General features: G+C 48.5%; 2 protein-coding genes across 6 annotated transcripts in view; both read right to left on the bottom strand.

Moving 5' to 3' along the window:
* LOC102457151 (complement factor H-like) overlaps nt 1-17,143 on the bottom strand; it is a 72,814-nt gene that overhangs the window by 41,252 nt on the left and 14,419 nt on the right. For 4 of the 5 annotated variants that reach the window (XM_075936708.1, XM_075936707.1, XM_075936705.1 and 1 more), the window contains exon 8: nt 12,340-12,534. The exons of the other annotated variant lie outside the window; for it this stretch is intronic. In XM_075936708.1, the coding sequence (XP_075792823.1) occupies nt 12,340-12,534 (195 nt within the window). The remainder of the gene's footprint in view (nt 1-12,339; nt 12,535-17,143) is intronic. 5 annotated transcript variants of the gene reach the window in all.
* On the bottom strand, nt 355-2,557 carry LOC142830603 (uncharacterized). The gene is made up of 2 exons (XM_075936722.1): nt 898-2,557; nt 355-644 (listed from the first exon to the last, which is right to left on the bottom strand). Exons 1-2 carry the CDS (start codon nt 1,405-1,407, stop codon nt 549-551), a joined length of 606 nt encoding a protein of 201 aa, XP_075792837.1. The 5' UTR covers nt 1,408-2,557; the 3' UTR covers nt 355-548.

The following is a 17,143-nucleotide window of genomic DNA, read 5'->3' as shown; positions in this document are numbered from 1 at the left end:
AGAAGTACCCCTTGCGGTTCACATAACGGGACGCCCGGTGTTCCGGGGCACAGATGGGGATGTGCGTCCCGTCGATGGCCCCCCTGCAGTTGGGGAAGCCGAGGGCGCTGAATCCCTGTGGGTATGTCTACACTACCCCGCTAGTTCGAACTAGCGGGGTAATGTATGCATACCACACTTGCTAATGAAGCCCGGGATTTGAATTTCCCGGGCTTCATTAGCATAAGCGGGGAGCCGCCATTTTTAAATCCCCGCTGCTTCGAACCCCGTGTAGCGCGGCTACACGGGGCTCGAACTAGGTAGTTCGGACTAGGGTCCTATTCCGAACTACCGTTACTCCTCGTGAAACGAGGTGTACCGGTAGTTCGGAATAGGCACCCTAGTCCGAACTACCTAGTTCGAGCCCCGTGTAGCCGCGCTACACTGGGTTCGAAGCAGCGGGGATTTAAAAATGGCGGCTCCCCGCTTATGCTAATGAAGCCCGGGAAATTCAAATCCCGGGCTTCAGGAGCAAGTGCGGTATGCATACATTACCCTCCTAGTTCGAACTAGGAGGGTAGTGTAGACATACCCCGGATGACAGCGTCCGGGTCGGCGAGGTGGACCACCCTGCGGAGCAGCACCCGGTTGATGGCCTTGACCATCTGCAGAGAGAGACACAGCAAAGCGCCAATCAGTGGGGCGCCTGGGTGGCTGGGAGCGTTCGTGCCCTGGCAGTGCCCCGCGCCCCACTCCCAGAAGCAAACCCCCCTGGCGGCGTCTAGTACGGCCGGGACAGACCGACCCCTCCGGTGCGGGGCGCTTTCGCCTCCTCCCGCCCCCCCCTTTGTCCCTGTGGTGGCCCATCCCCTCCTTGCAGCCCTCCTCCCCCGGCGCAGTGGCCGACGAGTGCCATACCTGCATGAGCACCGCTCTGACGGTGGATCTCCCCACACCGAACTGGTTCCCGACGGATCGGTAGCTGTCCGGCGTGGAGAGCTTCCAGAGGGCGATGGCCACCCGATTCTGGAGGGGGATGGCAGGCCTCATGCGAGTGTCCCTTCTGCGCAGGGCAGGGGCGAGCCACTCGCAGATCTCCAGGAAGGTGTCCCTCCTCATCCTGAAGTTCTGGGTCCACTGTCGGTCTTCCCAGCGCTCCAGGACGATGCGGTCCCACCAGTCGCTGCTGGTGTCCAGACTCCAGATGCGGCGGGGCACGCATGTGCTGGGGCACCGCCGCGACTCCTCCACGGCCCCCAGGGTGGCCAGGTGGAGAGGCAGGGGGCTGACGTGCACCAGGTGGTGCAAGGCAGCCTCGAGCCATTGCTGGCAGGCTTGCAGCAGCCAGTCCAGAAAGTGCACCAGAAGGTGCAGGGCGAGCTCTGGCTCCATGTTGCCACCTGCGGCGGTGTCCCCGAAGGGAAGCATTGATACAGACGGGCACAGAGACCAACCCTTTGCTGCCCCTCGGCGAGGTTGGCAAGCAAGCAGGAAAAGCTGAGAACCGGCTCTCCGGGGGGGTTCCTTTAAGCACGAGCCTCAGATAGCCTCAGACAGCAGCCACACAAAGCAACTACTAACCTGATGCCCTGCCAGAACTGGTTTCAGCCGCCCTTAAATGCGCCCCTGCGTCCAATCAGTGTGGACGCGCTAGTTCGAATTAGCAAAATGCTAATTCGAACTAGTTTTTAGTTCTAGATGCGTTAGTTCGAATTAACTAATTCGAACTAAGTTAGTTCGAATTAGCGCTGTAGTGTAGACGTACCCCCAGTGAGAAGGCTACAAATAGCGAAAAAAGGGAGGACATGTTGGCTTGTTGGTTTAAAAATGTATACTCTTGCACTGATGTTGAGATGGAAGTAGGAGACAGACTTTATGAAAATTTCTAAGTAAGAATAAGAGGGTAAAAACAAGGGTGATGTTATAATAGGGGTCTACTACAGACCATTTACCCAGGCAGAAGTAGTGTTTTTTAAAAACCTAACCATATCATCCAAAGTAGAAGTTTGGGGGTGATGGAGGACTTCGATGACCCAGACACCTGTTGAGAAAAATAACACAGCAGGGCAAAGATTATCTAACTAGATTGGAGATATCTTTTATTAGAGAAGGTGGAGAAAATTATTAAGGCAGAGACTGTTCTAGATTTGATTGTAAAAAATGGGGAGGAATGGTTGAGAATTTGAAAGAGGAAGACAGCTTAGATGAAAGTGATCATGAAATGGTGGAGTTCACGATTCTAAGAAATAGTAAAAGCGAGAACAGGAAAATAAGGACAGTGGATTTAAAAAATGCAGACTTTAGCAAACTCAGTGAATTGATAAGTAAGATCCCATGGAAAGCAACTCTAAGAGGAAAAACATATGAAGATAAATGTAATTTTTCAAAGGGACATTATTAAGGGCACAAGAGCACATCACTCTGCTGCATAAAAAAGGGTATGTCTACACTACAGCGCTAGTTCGAACTAACTTAGTTCGAATTAGTTAATTCGAACTAAGCTAGTTCGAACTAACGCATCTAGAACTAAAAACTAGTTCGAACTAGCGTTTTGCTAGTTCGAACTAGTAAGTCCACATTGAGTGGACTCTGAACAGGGCTTAAGGCTGGCCGGAAGCAGTGCCGGCAGGGCATAAAAGGAGGACTTAGAGCATGGAGATGCTGTCTCAGGCTAGCCGAGGGCTACGCTTAAAGGGTCCCGACCCCCACCCCGGACACACAGTTCTAAGGGGTGCCCCGCTTGCAAAGACGTTCTGGCTTGGAGTGCCCTGAGTGCCCACACTGGGCACATCACACCACTCAGCCATCAGCCCGGCTGCACTTGCCGCAGGCTGCCATCTGGGGAGAGGGAGTAATTGGGGGGCTGCAGGAGAGCTTCCACCCCCAGAAGCCCGCAGAGCCAGCCCAGTCCTCCCCATCGGGGGCTCGTACCCCATTCCTCCCTCACCTCCTTCCACTTACCCTTCCTTAGCCCCCCTTCTTATTGATGTACAAAATAAAGATAACGTTTCTTCCAACATTGACTCTGTCTTTATTGAAAAAAAACTGGGGGAGACTGGGAAAAGGAGGTGGGAGAGGGGAAGAAAAAGGCTGGGAGAGGGGAGGGCAACTAACATGATCAGGGGTTGGGAACAGGTCCCAGATGAAGAAAGGCTACAGAGACTGGGACTGTTCAGCTTAGAAAAGAGGAGACGGAGGGGGGACAGGATAGAGGTCTCTAAAAGCAGGGGTTGGGTGGAGAGGGTGCATTCAGAAAAGTTCTTCCTGAGTTCCCATAAAGAAGGACTAGAGGACACCAAAGGAAAGGAATGGGTAGCAGGCTTCAAACTAGTAAGAGAAAGTTGTTCTTCTTGACAAAGCAAATAGTTAACCTGTGGAACTCCTTGCTGCAGGAGGCTGTGAAGGCTACAACTAGAACAGAGTTTAAAGGGAAGTGAGATCAAGTCATGGAGGTTGGGTCCATGGAGTCCTATTAGCCAGAGGGTAGGAGTGGTGTCCCTGCCCAAAGTTTGTGGAAGGCTGGAGAGGGATGGCACGAGACAAATGGCTTCGTCATTGTCTTCGGTCCATCCCCTCCAGGGTCCCTAGGGTTGGCCGCTGTTGGCAGACAGACTACTGGGCTAGATGGACCTTTGGTCTGACCCAGTACGGCCATTGTAAGCTCAGGGCTCAGGGTCGGGGGTCTCAGTGGACCCCCTTGATTTTCATGCACACCTGGTCCTGGGTGGCCAGGCTGGCAGCTCTCCTGTCCTAGACGGCCACTTTCCTGTGCCTAGTGCGGAGATCGTGGACGAGGTCCACGATGTCCGCACTAGCCCAGGAAGGTGCCCGCCTCTTGCGGTCCCGGGCAAGCTCCCGGGAGCCGCCAGCCTGGTCCCGGCAAGAGGGGGTGGGCTGGGGGGCATCGGGTGGGTGGCTCTGTGCCGTGCCAGGTGCAGGGTCTGCTAGCTGGGTGCTGGCAGGCTTGCACCTGGCACGGGCACCGTAGCCAGCCCGTGCCCCTTTAAGGGGTCCGGGGCTGGGAGGGGGGCATAGAGTTTCCCTTGTGTTGGCCAGAGTGGCCACCAGGGAAACCTGGGGAGGGCTAGCCTCCCACTAGTTCGAACTAAAGGGCTACACAGCCCTTAGTTCGAACTAGCTAGTTCGAACTAGGCGTTAGTCCTCGTAAAATGAGGTTTACCTAGTTCGAACTAAGCGCTCCGCTAGTTCGATTCAAATTCGAACTAGCGGAGCGCTAGTGTAGCACCTATTAAAGTTAGTTCGAACTAACGTCCGTTAGTTCGAACTAACTTTGTAGTGTAGACATACCCAAAGATAGGAAGTATGGCAAGAGACCAACCTGGCTTAACCAGAGATCTTGAATGATCTAGAAATCAAAAAGGATTCCTATAAAAAGTGGAAACTAGGTCACAATATGCAGGAAAAATATAAACAAACAACACACAAAAAGACAGAATTAGAAATGCAAAGGCACAAAAGAAGCTCAATCTAGCCACAGACCTGAAGGGTAACAAAAAAACATTCTACAAATACATTAGAAGCAATAGGAATAGCAAGACAGTGTAGAGCCAGTACTCAAAGAACAAGGAAAAACAACAGAAAATGTGAAACTGGCAGAGGTGCCTAATGACTTTCTTTCAGTTTCCAACAAAGTTGCTGGTGACTGAATACCTAATACAGTGAATGCCACTGAAAATGGGATAGGATCAGATAGGGAAAGAACAAGTTAAAAATGTCTTATACAAGTTTGTGATGGATGGGAGGAGTTCTGGCCAGCACCCAGTGACTAAAGGGTTAAACTCAAGTAGCTAGCAAGGCTTTTGGCAGAAGAACCCATGGGGATAAAGTGCTGAAATCTGAATTGTATTTAGATACCGTGGCTGCTCTCTTTGAAAAAGAATTCTAAGTTAAGGGTTGGAGGGAGCAGATGCAGTGATCAGAATTACTATGCCTATAAAAAATATTGGACATGGGAGTGAATTGGGCCTTGAAGTACAGATCAGCATGGATCGTGAGTAGAGGTTAAAGGTGTATTTAATCACAGTCAGGGTATTTTTCTCTGTTTGGTTGTTTGGTTAAACTTCTCTGTGTGAATCTATGTCTTCCCTCCCCTATTCACTAAGAACGTACACTGCGTTTTAATTTGTTTTACTCATTTGCTCTGTAACACCTAGCAACTAAGCATGCTTCATCAAGGCTATCTTGGTGTTTTGTTAATAAAATCACCTTTTTAAGGCAATGATTTGAGTCTTGTGTCCTGGAAAGAAACAGGAGGTCTGTCTCTGTGAGTGTCTGCACACTTCAGACTAAGGGTTTGTCTAGATTACACCTCTCTGTGGACAAAGAGATGTAGGGTAGGCACGTTGAAATTGCTAATGAAGCTGGGATTTAAATATCCTGTGCCTTATTAGCATAAACATGGCTGCTGCTTTTTTTGAAATGGAGTTTTTTCGAAAAACAGTCAGTCTAGATGCAGATCTGTCAAAAATAAAGCCTTTTTTGACAGATCTTGTAAACCTCATTTTTTGAGGAATACAGGATCTGTCGAAAAAGACTTTATTTTCGACAAATATGTGTCTAGACTGCTGGGTTTTTTTTCCAAAAAACTCCATTTAGAAAAAAAAGCAGTGGCCATGTTTATGTTAATGAGGCACAGGTTATTTAAATCCCAGCTTCATTAGCAATTTCGACATGCTTGATTTGCATTCCTCTGTCAGTGGAGGGAACATAAGGACATAAGAACATAAGAACGGCCGTACTGGGTCAGACCAAAGGTCCATCTAGCCCAGTAGCCTGTCTGCCGACAGTGGCCAACAACAGGTGCCCCAGAGAGGGTGGACCGAAGACAATGATCAAGCAATTTGTCTCCTGCCATTCCTCTCCAGCCTCTGACAAACAGAGGCCAGGGACACCATTTCTATCCCCTGGCTAATAGCCTTTTATGGACCTAACCTCCATGAAATTATCTAGCTTCTCTTTAAACTCTGTTATAGTCCTAGCCTTCACAGCCTCCTCTGGCAAGGAGTTCCACAGGTTGACTACATGCTGTGTGAAGAAGAACTTTCTTTTATTAGTTTTAAACTTGCTACCAATTAATTTAATTTGGTGTCCTCTAGTTTTTCTATTAGGGGAACTAATGAATAACTTTTCTTTATCTGCCCTCTCCACCCCACTCGTACTTTTATAGACCTCTATCATATCCCCCCTCAGTCTCCTCTTTTCTAAACTGAAAAGTCCCTGTCGCTTTAACCTCTCTTCATATGGGACCCGTTCCAAACCCCTAATCATTTTAGTTGCCCTTTTCTGAACCCTTTCCAAGGCCAAAATATCTTTTTTGAGGTGAGGAGAACACATCTGTACACAATATTCAAGATGTGGGTGTACCATAGTTTTTTACAGGGACAGTAAGATATTCTGGGTCTTATTTTCTATCCCTTTCTTAATAATTCCTAGCATCCCATTTGCCTTTTTGACCGCCGCTGCACACTGCGAACTAGGAGGGCAATGTAGGCATACCGCACTTGCAAATGAAGCCCGGGATTTGAATTTCCCGGGCTTCATTTGTATAAGCGGGGCACTGCCATTTTTAAAACCCCGCTCGTTCGAACCCCGTGCAGCGCGGCTACACGGGGCACGAACTAGGTAGTTCGGACTAGGCTTCCTAGTCTGAACTACCGTTACTCCTCATAACCAATAGCCTAGTTCAAACTACCTAGTTCGTGCCCCGTGTAGCCGCACTGCACGGGATTCGAACGAGCGGGGTTTTAAAAATGGCGGCGCCCCGCTTATACAAATGAAGCCCGGGAAATTCAAATCCCGGGCTTCATTTGCAAGTGCGGTATGCCTACATTACCCTCCTAGTTCAAACTAGGAGGGTAGTGTAGACATACCCTAATAGATTAGTAATACATGATTTCCCTTTACAGAAACCATGGTGACTTTTGTCCAGCAACTTATGTTCTTCTACATGCCTCACAATTTTATTCTTTGAGGGATGCAGTCTAGACGTAGCCTAAGAGGTCAGCTACCAGAGACTGCAGTTATTTTCTCTTTGTTTTCAAGCTCCCTTGTGCTAAAGGAGCTTAGGGGTCCTCCTCTGGGAAAAGTCCAGTTGCTTTCTTTCTGAGTTCAAGAATAAAGGGTTTTTTCTTTTATTTCACTTGGTGGTGTAAGTTCCCATCCCCTGCAAAAGTCAGTGAATCTGTGATACTGGGGAGTTTTTGTAAGCAGAGCCTATACAGGCAGGGTATTTAAGGTCTGTTGTAGGCCCCCATCCTCTCCACTGGGAGTGCCAGAGTGGGGAACAGCCCTGACAGGGGCCTAATGATTTTGTTTTGGTTTTCACCAAAGTTGCTGGTGACTGAATTCCTAACACAGTGAATGCCAGTGAAAATGGGATAGGATCAGATAGGGAAAGAACAAATTAAAAATGACTGATACAGGTTACATGTCTTTAAATCACCAGGGTCTGAGTAAATGTCTTGTGGAATACTGATGCAGCTGACTGAGGTAATATTTGAGCCATTATCTTTGAAAAGTCATGGAAAATGCGAGAGATTCCAGAAGACTGGAAAGGGCAAATATATTACCTGTCTATAAAAATGGAAAGAAAGACAACCTGGAGAATTAGAGGTTAGTCAGTATAATTCCTGTACCCAGAAAGTTAATAACATCTAGACGATAAACTTAAAAAACAAACAAATGGTCTGGTAGCACTTTATAGACTAACAAAACATGTAGGTGGTATCATGAGCTTTTGTGAGCACAGCCCACTTCTTCGGATGACTGGTGTTTTGTTTTCAGGATGTGCAGGCCCAAACTAAAGAGGGGAGAAGGGAAAGGGAGGAAAGGAAAAAAATGAATGGGGTGGGAAACAAGGATCAGAGGGTATGAAAATATCAAAGGGAAAAACAAATGGGCAGAACTGATAACCTATAAGCACCTAAAGTTTGCAGATAAGGATCATAGGATATCAATTAGATAGGAAGGGTACTAACTCAAGAATCTACACAAAGAGCTGCTGGCACCTTCATTGAATGGTAGGCGGATAATATTCCAGCCATCCGTTATCTCGATTGAGGAGGTCATCAATGTCAGAATTGAATTTGTAGAAGATAGTAAGTTGACAAGTAATAATCAGCATGAATTTGTTGGGTCAAACAAACCTGATAGCTTTCTTTGATGGGGGTAACAAGCCTTGTGATTAGAGGAAGCAGTAGATGTGGTACATTTGGACTTTAGTAAAGTTTTTGATAGTGTCTTGCACGTTCCTCTAATTCACAAACTAGGAAAATTAAACTAGATAGAGCTACTATTGATTGGCACAAAGCTTGTTGGAAAATCATTCCTAGGCAATAGTTATCAATGGACAAACTGAAGAAAGTCCAGAGAAGAGAAACAAAAACGATTAAAGGTCTAGAGTACATTACCTAAAAGAAAAGATTGGAAATATTGGGTTTCTTTAGTATGGAAAAGAGAAGACTGAGAGACGGCATGGTAACCATTTTCAAGTACATAAAAGGTTGTTATAAGGAGCAGGGAGACAAATTCTGCTTAACTTGTGAGGATAGGACAAAAAGCAATGGGCTGAAATGGCACCAAGAGAAGTTGAGGTTGGACATTAGGAAAAATTTCCCAACAGTCAGGGTAGTTCAGCACTGGAATGAATTAACCAGGGAAGTTGTGAAATTTCTGTCATTTGAGATTTGTAAGAGCAAGTTTGACAAACACTTGTCAAGAATGATCCAGATCAGTCCTGGGAAAAATATGTCCCAGGGGCTGGATCTGGCCTGCCCAGCCACTGGATCCGGCCCGCAGATGCAGCGGGGAGCCAAAGACAGATTTCCTTTCTTCCCTGCGGCCATTCCTCCATCCTGCTCAGAAAAGCATTATTCTTTCTCAGCTGTGAGCCTGGAAGAGGGAGGAGGGGTGCTTACTGTCACTCTGCTCTGAGACTAGGCTGTTGTCATCGAATGGGAGATCCTGTAATGGAGACTGGACTTCCAGGAGAAGTCCCAAGGCTTGAAGCCATGCAGACCGGTGCAAAGCCACCCCGTCGAGAGAGATTGTGCCATTGAGTCTGCGGAATCTAGGGCTGCCTGGATGGAAGTTCATTGTGCGGCCCTCCTCTCGCATGGCACTGAGCTCCTGCCTGTCATCATTGGGCAACCTCTCCTTAAACTTTGCAAGGGTATCCCATGATTTGAAGGTGTATCTGCTGAGGATCACTTGCTGATTGTGATTCTTAGCTGTAGACCCCCTGTCGGCTAGACTTTCCTGCCAAACAGGTCAGTCTTTTTTGCTCCATTTAATTTGGGGGTAGGGCCTTTTGGCCTTGTCTTTCCCTCTCCTTGACTGCTGAGACCACAATCAATGAGGGGCAAAGAACTTATAACCTTTGTGTGAAACAAAGTAGCTCCTCTCAACACTTTCAGCTGCCAGAGGGATAGAGGATGGGGTCTGCCATAGGGTCGTGTAATTCGACTGTATTGTCTTTATGACTTGCAGAGCCATCTTAGAGGGCCCTTCATGTGAAAGTATGTCCACCATTGACTCCACAGGTTCCTGTATCTCCTCCATTGGGAGATTCATGTTCTGCACCACCCTGCACAGCAGCTCTTGATATGACCTGTGGTCTACAGGCAGGGGCCCCAAGATGGAGGTGCCTGCCACTTCTTCGACTGGGGAGGATGACGAATAGGCTTGGGTCTGGGCAGTGTCCTTAGCTCTGTCCTTGGGCCCACCCAAAGGACTTTTCCCAGTGGCTGCTCCCTAGACTCAGGAGATGGACTGTCGCCTCTAGGTGGATGGGACTCCATTACAGACAGTGTCCTAAAGAGCACCTGTCCCGAGGAGAATGGGATCTCTGACTTGTGGACACCATCGACCTAGGAGCACCCTGGAACTGACTGGTGATAAGACCAGGGGTCCAGAAGGGCCACTGCACTCATGGAGGCCAATGCTTTTGCTACTGTTCAGGCAGGTCCCTTGTGCTGCATCAAGACCAACTACGCTGAGCTCTGGTTGATACCATGTCTGATTGATTCCAACTGCGACAACCATGATGGTGCCAATGATGACCATGTCGGGGCCTCATCTGGGACCTAGAACAGTGCCAAGGAGATCTGGAAGAGGAACAACACCTGGAACTTCTGGACCATGACCTCGACATGGAAGCCGATTTCTTGCCAATCCTTTGGTGCCAGCCTGGCGCTTGGTGCCGGGATCTCCCTCCGTGATGGCAGTGGAAGGCATTGCACTTGCGATGGGGGACCCTCCGAGGAGGAAGACCTGTTCTGGTACCATTCTGTGGATTGTGGCCTATGGAGCATGGCCTGCTTTCCCCTTGAGTAGTGCGGTCCCAGTGGTGCAGGTGTTTTGTTGCACATCATGAAAACCTTGACCTCTGAGATTTCTATCAGATCCCTGGGCACTTCAAAGATGTCCAGCATCAAAGGGGAGTTCAAGACCTGCACTGGGCTCATGTCTGTCAGTGGAAGGTCACATGCTGAACTAAACAGCACTGGTAAGGGGGCTGGTGTCAACAGCAATTCCTGGAGTTCCCGCACCAGGGATTTTCTCCAGGCATGATCCTGTCTTTATCAGGGCCTATGAGAGGATCTACCTGTGTCCTCTCTCTTGCCCCATGGTGCCAGTGAGGTAGATCTATGGCTCTGCACTGCAGTCTTTGGTGCCGGGGAACTCTGGAGCCAAGAGTCCTTTGTCCTGCTCGGCTTCTGCATTGCATCTCTTACCGAGGTTGGGGTGCTTCACACCGAAGCATGGCTTCCATCAGGAGCTGTTGGAGCCTATGCTCCTGTACTTCTTAGTATGGGGATTAAGGCTTTGGCAAATCTAGCACTTTTCATCACAGAGAAAAACAAAATGAAGACCAAGGAACAAGAGCTACCCCTAAGGACTAGGCACTTGCTAAGCAAGAGCTAGCTATAGTTCCAACGTTGCCATGAACGGTAAGAAGTAAGTGAGGGAAGGTAGGGTTGGCAGTTGTAGGGTCGGCAGTTGTGTGTATATATATATGTGTGTGTGTGTGTGTGTGTGTGTGTGTGTGTGTGTGTGTGTGTTTGTGTGTGTGCTGATATAGTGGTGCTGCTCTAGAGGTCTCCACAGCTGATCCTATGGGAGCTGCTAGGGGAAACGTCTCTGACATTCATACACATAGTGCACGTACACCTGAATTGGATTTGATGTGAACAATCATTCAAAGAAGAACCTTCCTTTCAAATGGTCGAAGGTGCCGTCCACAACCATGTGGACCTTGCTGAACCTAGCACTGAACGTTCCTTCCTTTGGTCCTGGTATCCTGTGCAGGGCTTCATCAGCCAGAAGAGCAGAGGGTAGGCAGCATCTCCCATCATGCATATCGGCATGTCCACTTCCCTGACCCTGATGATGAGGTCTGGGAAAAAAGTGCCTGTGTGCAGCTTCTGGAAGATGCTGGAGTTGCAGTACTTCCTTCCCTGACCACCCCACATAGATGTCGGTGGTCCAGCCTTGGTGGCCCACAAGGGACTTCAGGACCATGGAAAAGTACCCTTTCTGGTTGATGTATTCTGAAGTTTGGTGGTCGGAGGCCTGGATGGAGATATAGGTGCTGCCAATAACCATGTATATACATACACCCGCAGTTGGGGAAGCCCATTGCGGCAAAGCTGGGGACAATGGGGTCCGCATGCATGCACATGTGAGTGAGTGCGTATATGTACCTGGAAGCAAGGGCAATAGTACATAAGGGAATATAATCCTTCTAAGTCCATCACTCTCACAGAATGTTTCCTGGCAACAGAAAATCCTCAAAAAAAAAACAAACATTTTAGCTTCTCTTTCAGAACACAAAATACCCCTCTTGATAGGTCTCCCCCAACACAGATTTGTATTGATCTTTGCTTATACTTTCTAAACCTGCTAGACCCCAGCATCTTCTGTTCTCTCTCTCTCTCCCTCTCTCTCTCTGGGGGATACCAAGTCTTAAACTATTCCCTTGCAACAGAGATAGAAATGCTAGTGGAGGGATCAGGAACAAGGAGGGAAGAAAAGGAACAAAAGAGAAAAGCACCTCTCCAAATCCTACAGCCAGTTCACTGAAAGCCTGTTCCCACTTCTGGTGCCTTCTAATGCTGTTGCTACTATCTGGTGTGAAGAAGAATCCTTTCAAAGAGACACTTGTATCCTTTGACAACAAACTTGGCTAGGGGACTGCAGGAGCCAGAACGGAGTAATGAAGTATTAACACTCACCCAGTTCCCAGTCCTGGTCCATCCAATGATGCATTGCACTGTATAAATATTAGTATTTATACTACAGCAGATTTTTTAGAGAAAATACAAATGTATATGTACTTACTAAGACACTGTGGCTTGGGATCCCAGCCCTCTTTAGTGCATATGGAGTATCTTTCGTTGGTTTTAGGTGTGTAACCTTGATCACATTGGTAGTGAATTGTCCTACCTAACGTAGCTGGAAACATTTGTTCTCTGTAATATTCATAAGTCCTACTTAATGCTCCATTTTCTATGTGTGGGTAGTCACAGGGCCTCCCTTTAAAAATAGTTTAAAATATATGTTATTACAAAGTACATGCAAGAAAAATTCAGTTTGCTAAGTTCTGAATATTCATATTCTAGTTCTCTTCTCAGCTTTTGTACTTTATTATTTGAATGTTACATTAACTGGACTGAGGAGATCAAAATATGTACACTCCGATGATCAGGGTTATCTTCTCTCTCATATTGGTAAAATTTTCCTACTAATAGGATCTGAGGGTATGTCTACACTACAAAGTTAATTCGAACTAGCAGAGCGCTTAGTTCGAACTAGGTAAACCTCATTTTACAAGGATTAAGCCTACTTCGAATTTACTAGTTTGGATTAAGGGCTGTGTAGCCCCTTAATTCGAACTAGTGGGAGGCTAGCCCTCCCCAGCTTTCCCTGGTAGCCACTCTGGGCGCCACCAGGGAAACTCGTATGCCCCTCTCCCGGCCCCGGAGCCCTTAAAGGGGCACGGTCTGGCTACGGTGCCCATGCCAGGTGCAAGCCTGCCAGCACCCAGCCAGCAGACCCTGCACCTGGCACGCCATGAGCCAGCCACCTGATGCCCCCCAGCCCTCCGCCTCTTCCCGGGACCAGGCTGGTGGCTCTCGGGAGCCTGGCCAGGACTGCAAGAGGCAGGCACCCACCTGGTCTAGTGAAGACATTGTGGACCTCGTCCACGAACTCCGCACTAGGCACAGGAAAGTGGCCGTCTAGGGCAGGAGAGCTGCCAGCCTGGCCACCCAGGAGCAGGTTTGCATGAAAATCAAGGTGGTTCACTGAGACCCCCGACCCTGAGCCCTGAGATTAGAATGGCCGTACTGGGTCAGACCAAAGGTCCATCTAATCCAGTAGCCTGTCTGCTGACAGTGGCCAGCCCTAGGGACCCTGGAGGGGATGGACCAAAGACAGTGACCAAGCCATTTGTCTCGTACCATCCATCTCCAGCCTTCCACAAACTTTGGGCAGAGACACCATTTCTACCCCCTGGCTAATACCACTCCATGGACCCAACCTCCATGACTTGATCTAACTTCTCTTTAAACTCTGTTCTAGTTCTAGCCTTCACAGCCTCCTGCAGCAAGGAGTTCCACAGGTTGACTCTTTGCTTTGTGAAAAAGAACTTTCTGTTACTAGTTTGAAGCCTGCTACCCATTCATTTCATTTGGTGTCCTCTAGTCCTTCTATTATGGGAACTAATGGGGAACTTTTCTTTATGCACCCTCTCCACACCACTCTTGCTTTTATAGACCTCTATCATATCCCCCCTCCTTCTCCTCTTTTCTAAGCTGAAAAGTCCCAGTCTCTTTAGCCTCTCTTCATATGGGACCTGTTCCAAACCCCTGATCATTGTAGTTGCCCTCCCCTCTCCCACCCTCTCTCTTCCCCTCTCCCACCTCCTTTTTGTTCAATAAAGAGAGATTCAATTTTTGAACACACGTTTTCTTTATTTTGTACATCAGGAAGGGGGACTAGGGAAGGGTAAGTGGAAGGAGGTGAGGGAGGAATGGGGTACACGCCCCCGATGGGGAGGACTGGGCTGGCTCTGCGGGCTTCTCAGGGTGGAAGATCTCCTGCAGCCCCCCGATTGCCCCCTCTCCCCGGATGGCAGCCTGTGGCAAGTGCAGCCGGGCTGATGGCCGAGTGCTGTGATGTTCCGCGTGTGGGCACTCAGGGCACTCCAAGCCAGGACTGCTTTGCAAAGCGGGGAACCCTGAGAACTGTCTGTCCGGGGCGGGGATCGGGTCCCTTTAAGCACAGCCCTCTGCTAGCCTGAGACAGCAGCTCCACGCTCTAAGTCCTCATCTGATGCCTTGCCGGCACTGCTTCCGGCCATCCTTAACCTCTGTTCAGGGTCCACTCTGTGTGGACATGCTAGTTCGAATTAGCAAAACGCTAATTCGAACTAGTTTTTAAGTCTAGCTGTGCTAATTCGAATTAGCTTAGTTCGAATTAGCGCTGTAGTGTAGACATACCCTGACAGTTTTAGAAAATTGATAACGAGGGAAGAAAAAGATTATATAAACCTAGGGTTATTCTGTATGGCTTTGTCTACACATCAGCATTATTTTGGAATAACAGGCATTATTCTGAAATAACAAAAAGCATGTCTACACGATAAATATTGTCAAGGTGGAGGACTTCTTACTCTGACTCCTATAACCCTCATTTCATGAGGAGTAAGGGTATGTTTACACTACCGTATTTTTTCAAAATAGCTTATTTTGAAATAACACATCTAGACACAAAATGCATTTCAAAATAGCATTTTGCTATTTCAAAATAACGCGTCCACACTGATAGGAGTTACCTTGTGTGGCTGCTGCCTGAGGCTGAGACCTATGCTTAAAGGGATCCCCCGGACAGCTGGGTCTAAGGTTTCCCTGCTTGCTTGCCTACCTTGCTGAGGGACAGCAAAGCATTTTTTCCCCTGTATGCTCTGGTTGCCCTCACTCAGGACACCACAGCACTTTGCAGCATGGAGCCAAAGCCGTCCCTGGGCACTCTGGTGCTTCTCCTGGACATGTTGCTGCGAACCTGGCAGCACATTCTGCAGACAGTAACAGTCTCCCTGGTGTGCCCCACTAGGGACTTGTGCCTCATTCCTCCCTCATGTCCTTCCACTTACCCCTCCCTTTCTGCTGTACAATAAAAGACATGTGTTCATTACAACAAAGCCTCTTATTGAACAAAACTGGGGTGGGGGGAATGAAACTGAGGTGAGACAGTGGAAAGAAGGTGGGAGAGGGGAAGAGGGAGGGCGGGAGAGGGAAGGGGGAAACCTGGGAGGAGGGAACTGTCAGGGGGGGGCAAGGGGAGGAAGGGGGAGGAGAAGCTCAGGGCTCAAGGTTGAGGGTCTTGCCAGTCTAACTGTCTCCCAGCACCATGGGTGCGGGGGACCTCGGCATCCCTAGAAGTGTGGGGAGGGTGAGGAGGAAGAAGCGGGAAGGGGAGAAGGAGTAGAAGGAGGAGCAGTAGCTGGGGAGGCAGCAAGGACTGGAGCAGCAAGCTCTGCCCCAGGGTCGATGACCACCTGTGGGGCATGGACTATCCCGCCCTTCAGGATGTGGTCCAGGGCATCCAAATAGGGACAGCTCTCTGCGGGTATGTCTAGACTACATGTCTGTCAGCAGAGGCATGTAAATTAGGCTACCAGACCTAGTCAATGAAGCGGAGATTTAAATATCCCCCGTTTCATTAAAATAAAAATAGACGCCGCACTGTGCCAGCTCAGCTGATTGTAGGCACAGTGCAGCAGTCAAGACGCAGATCAGTCGATAAGGGAAGCCTTTGTCGACTGATCCTGTAAACCTCAAGGCATAAAGGATTGGTCGACAAAGGCATCCCTTGTCGACCGATCCACATCTTGACTGCCACGCTGTGCCAACAATCAGCTGAGCAGGCATAGCGTGGTGGCCATTTTTATTTTAATGAAGCAGGGGATATTTAAATCTCCGCCTCATTGACTATGTTGCGTAGCCTATTTTACCTGCCTCTGCCGACACAGGCATGTAGTCTAGACATAGTCTGCATCTGCCCCTGGTTGAGAGCTGCCTCTTTTGGCCCTGGCATATGCCTGCCACAGCTCCTTGATTTTCATCAGAACCTGCTCCTGGGTTTGGATGTGGCCTTTAGTGGCCAGGCTGCCAGCCATCTGCCTGTTGATGGTCGCATTCCTCCATCTAGTGTGGAAATCATGGACATTGGTGGCATTCCCCCAAACCGCAATCAGGTCCATGATCTCTGCACTGGACTAGGAAGGCGCCTGCCTTCTCCAGGCCCTGGCAGACTCCTGGGAGCTGGCAGACTGCTCTGGGAGAGTGGTGGAGGGCTGGCTGGCACTGGCTGCCTGGCTCATGCTGGGGCCACCGGTCAGGTGCAGCAACTGCTGGCTCTGGTCTGGCAGGCTTGGAGCTGGCACAGGCACTATGGCCAAAGTCTACCCCTTTAAGGGCTCCAGGGAAAGGGGGAGGGAGAGGCATTTTCTTGGTTGTGCCCAGAGTGGCCACCAGGGCACCCTGGGAAGGGCTGGAGGCCTCCTATTTCAAAATAAGCGTCTACACAGTGCTTATTTTGAAATAGCAATTTCGAAATTGGCATTATTCCTCGTGGAATGAGGTTTACCAATTCTAAAATAAACGCTCCGCTATTTCGATTTAATTTCGAAATAGCAGTTTGGCTGTGTAGGTGCTGTTATTTTGAAAGACCTTTGCTGTGTAGTCATAGCCAAAGGGAAATTGAAGGACGAGTGTTCTTCCTTCAACTTTCTGTTATGTAGACAGTGCCAAAAGCCGAATTAAGTTATTTCACCTTCAGCTATGCAATTGACATAGCTGAAATGCACAGCTTAATTCGACTTTAGCCCTGTTGTGTAGACATACCCTCAGTGACTGACTCAGAATCCAATTATGACCCATAGGATTTTGTTTTACCATTCATTCAGAACATCAGTCTTATTCTTGAATTCTACTCTTTGGATGGATAATGCACACAGTTACAAATCTTCCCTGTTGAAAGTTGAATCTAGCACATTTTGTCAAACAAATTATAGTGTATACGTATAGTAATTTACAACTCTACTAACTTATACCATATCATCTTATTTTCACAGGTGTTT

This window comes from Pelodiscus sinensis, chromosome 9 (genome assembly GCF_049634645.1).
Source record: "Pelodiscus sinensis isolate JC-2024 chromosome 9, ASM4963464v1, whole genome shotgun sequence".
In the NCBI taxonomy this organism is placed as follows: domain Eukaryota; kingdom Metazoa; phylum Chordata; order Testudines; family Trionychidae; genus Pelodiscus; species Pelodiscus sinensis.
Note: the sequence above shows the minus strand (reverse complement) of the source record. Positions and strands in the feature narration are given on the sequence as shown.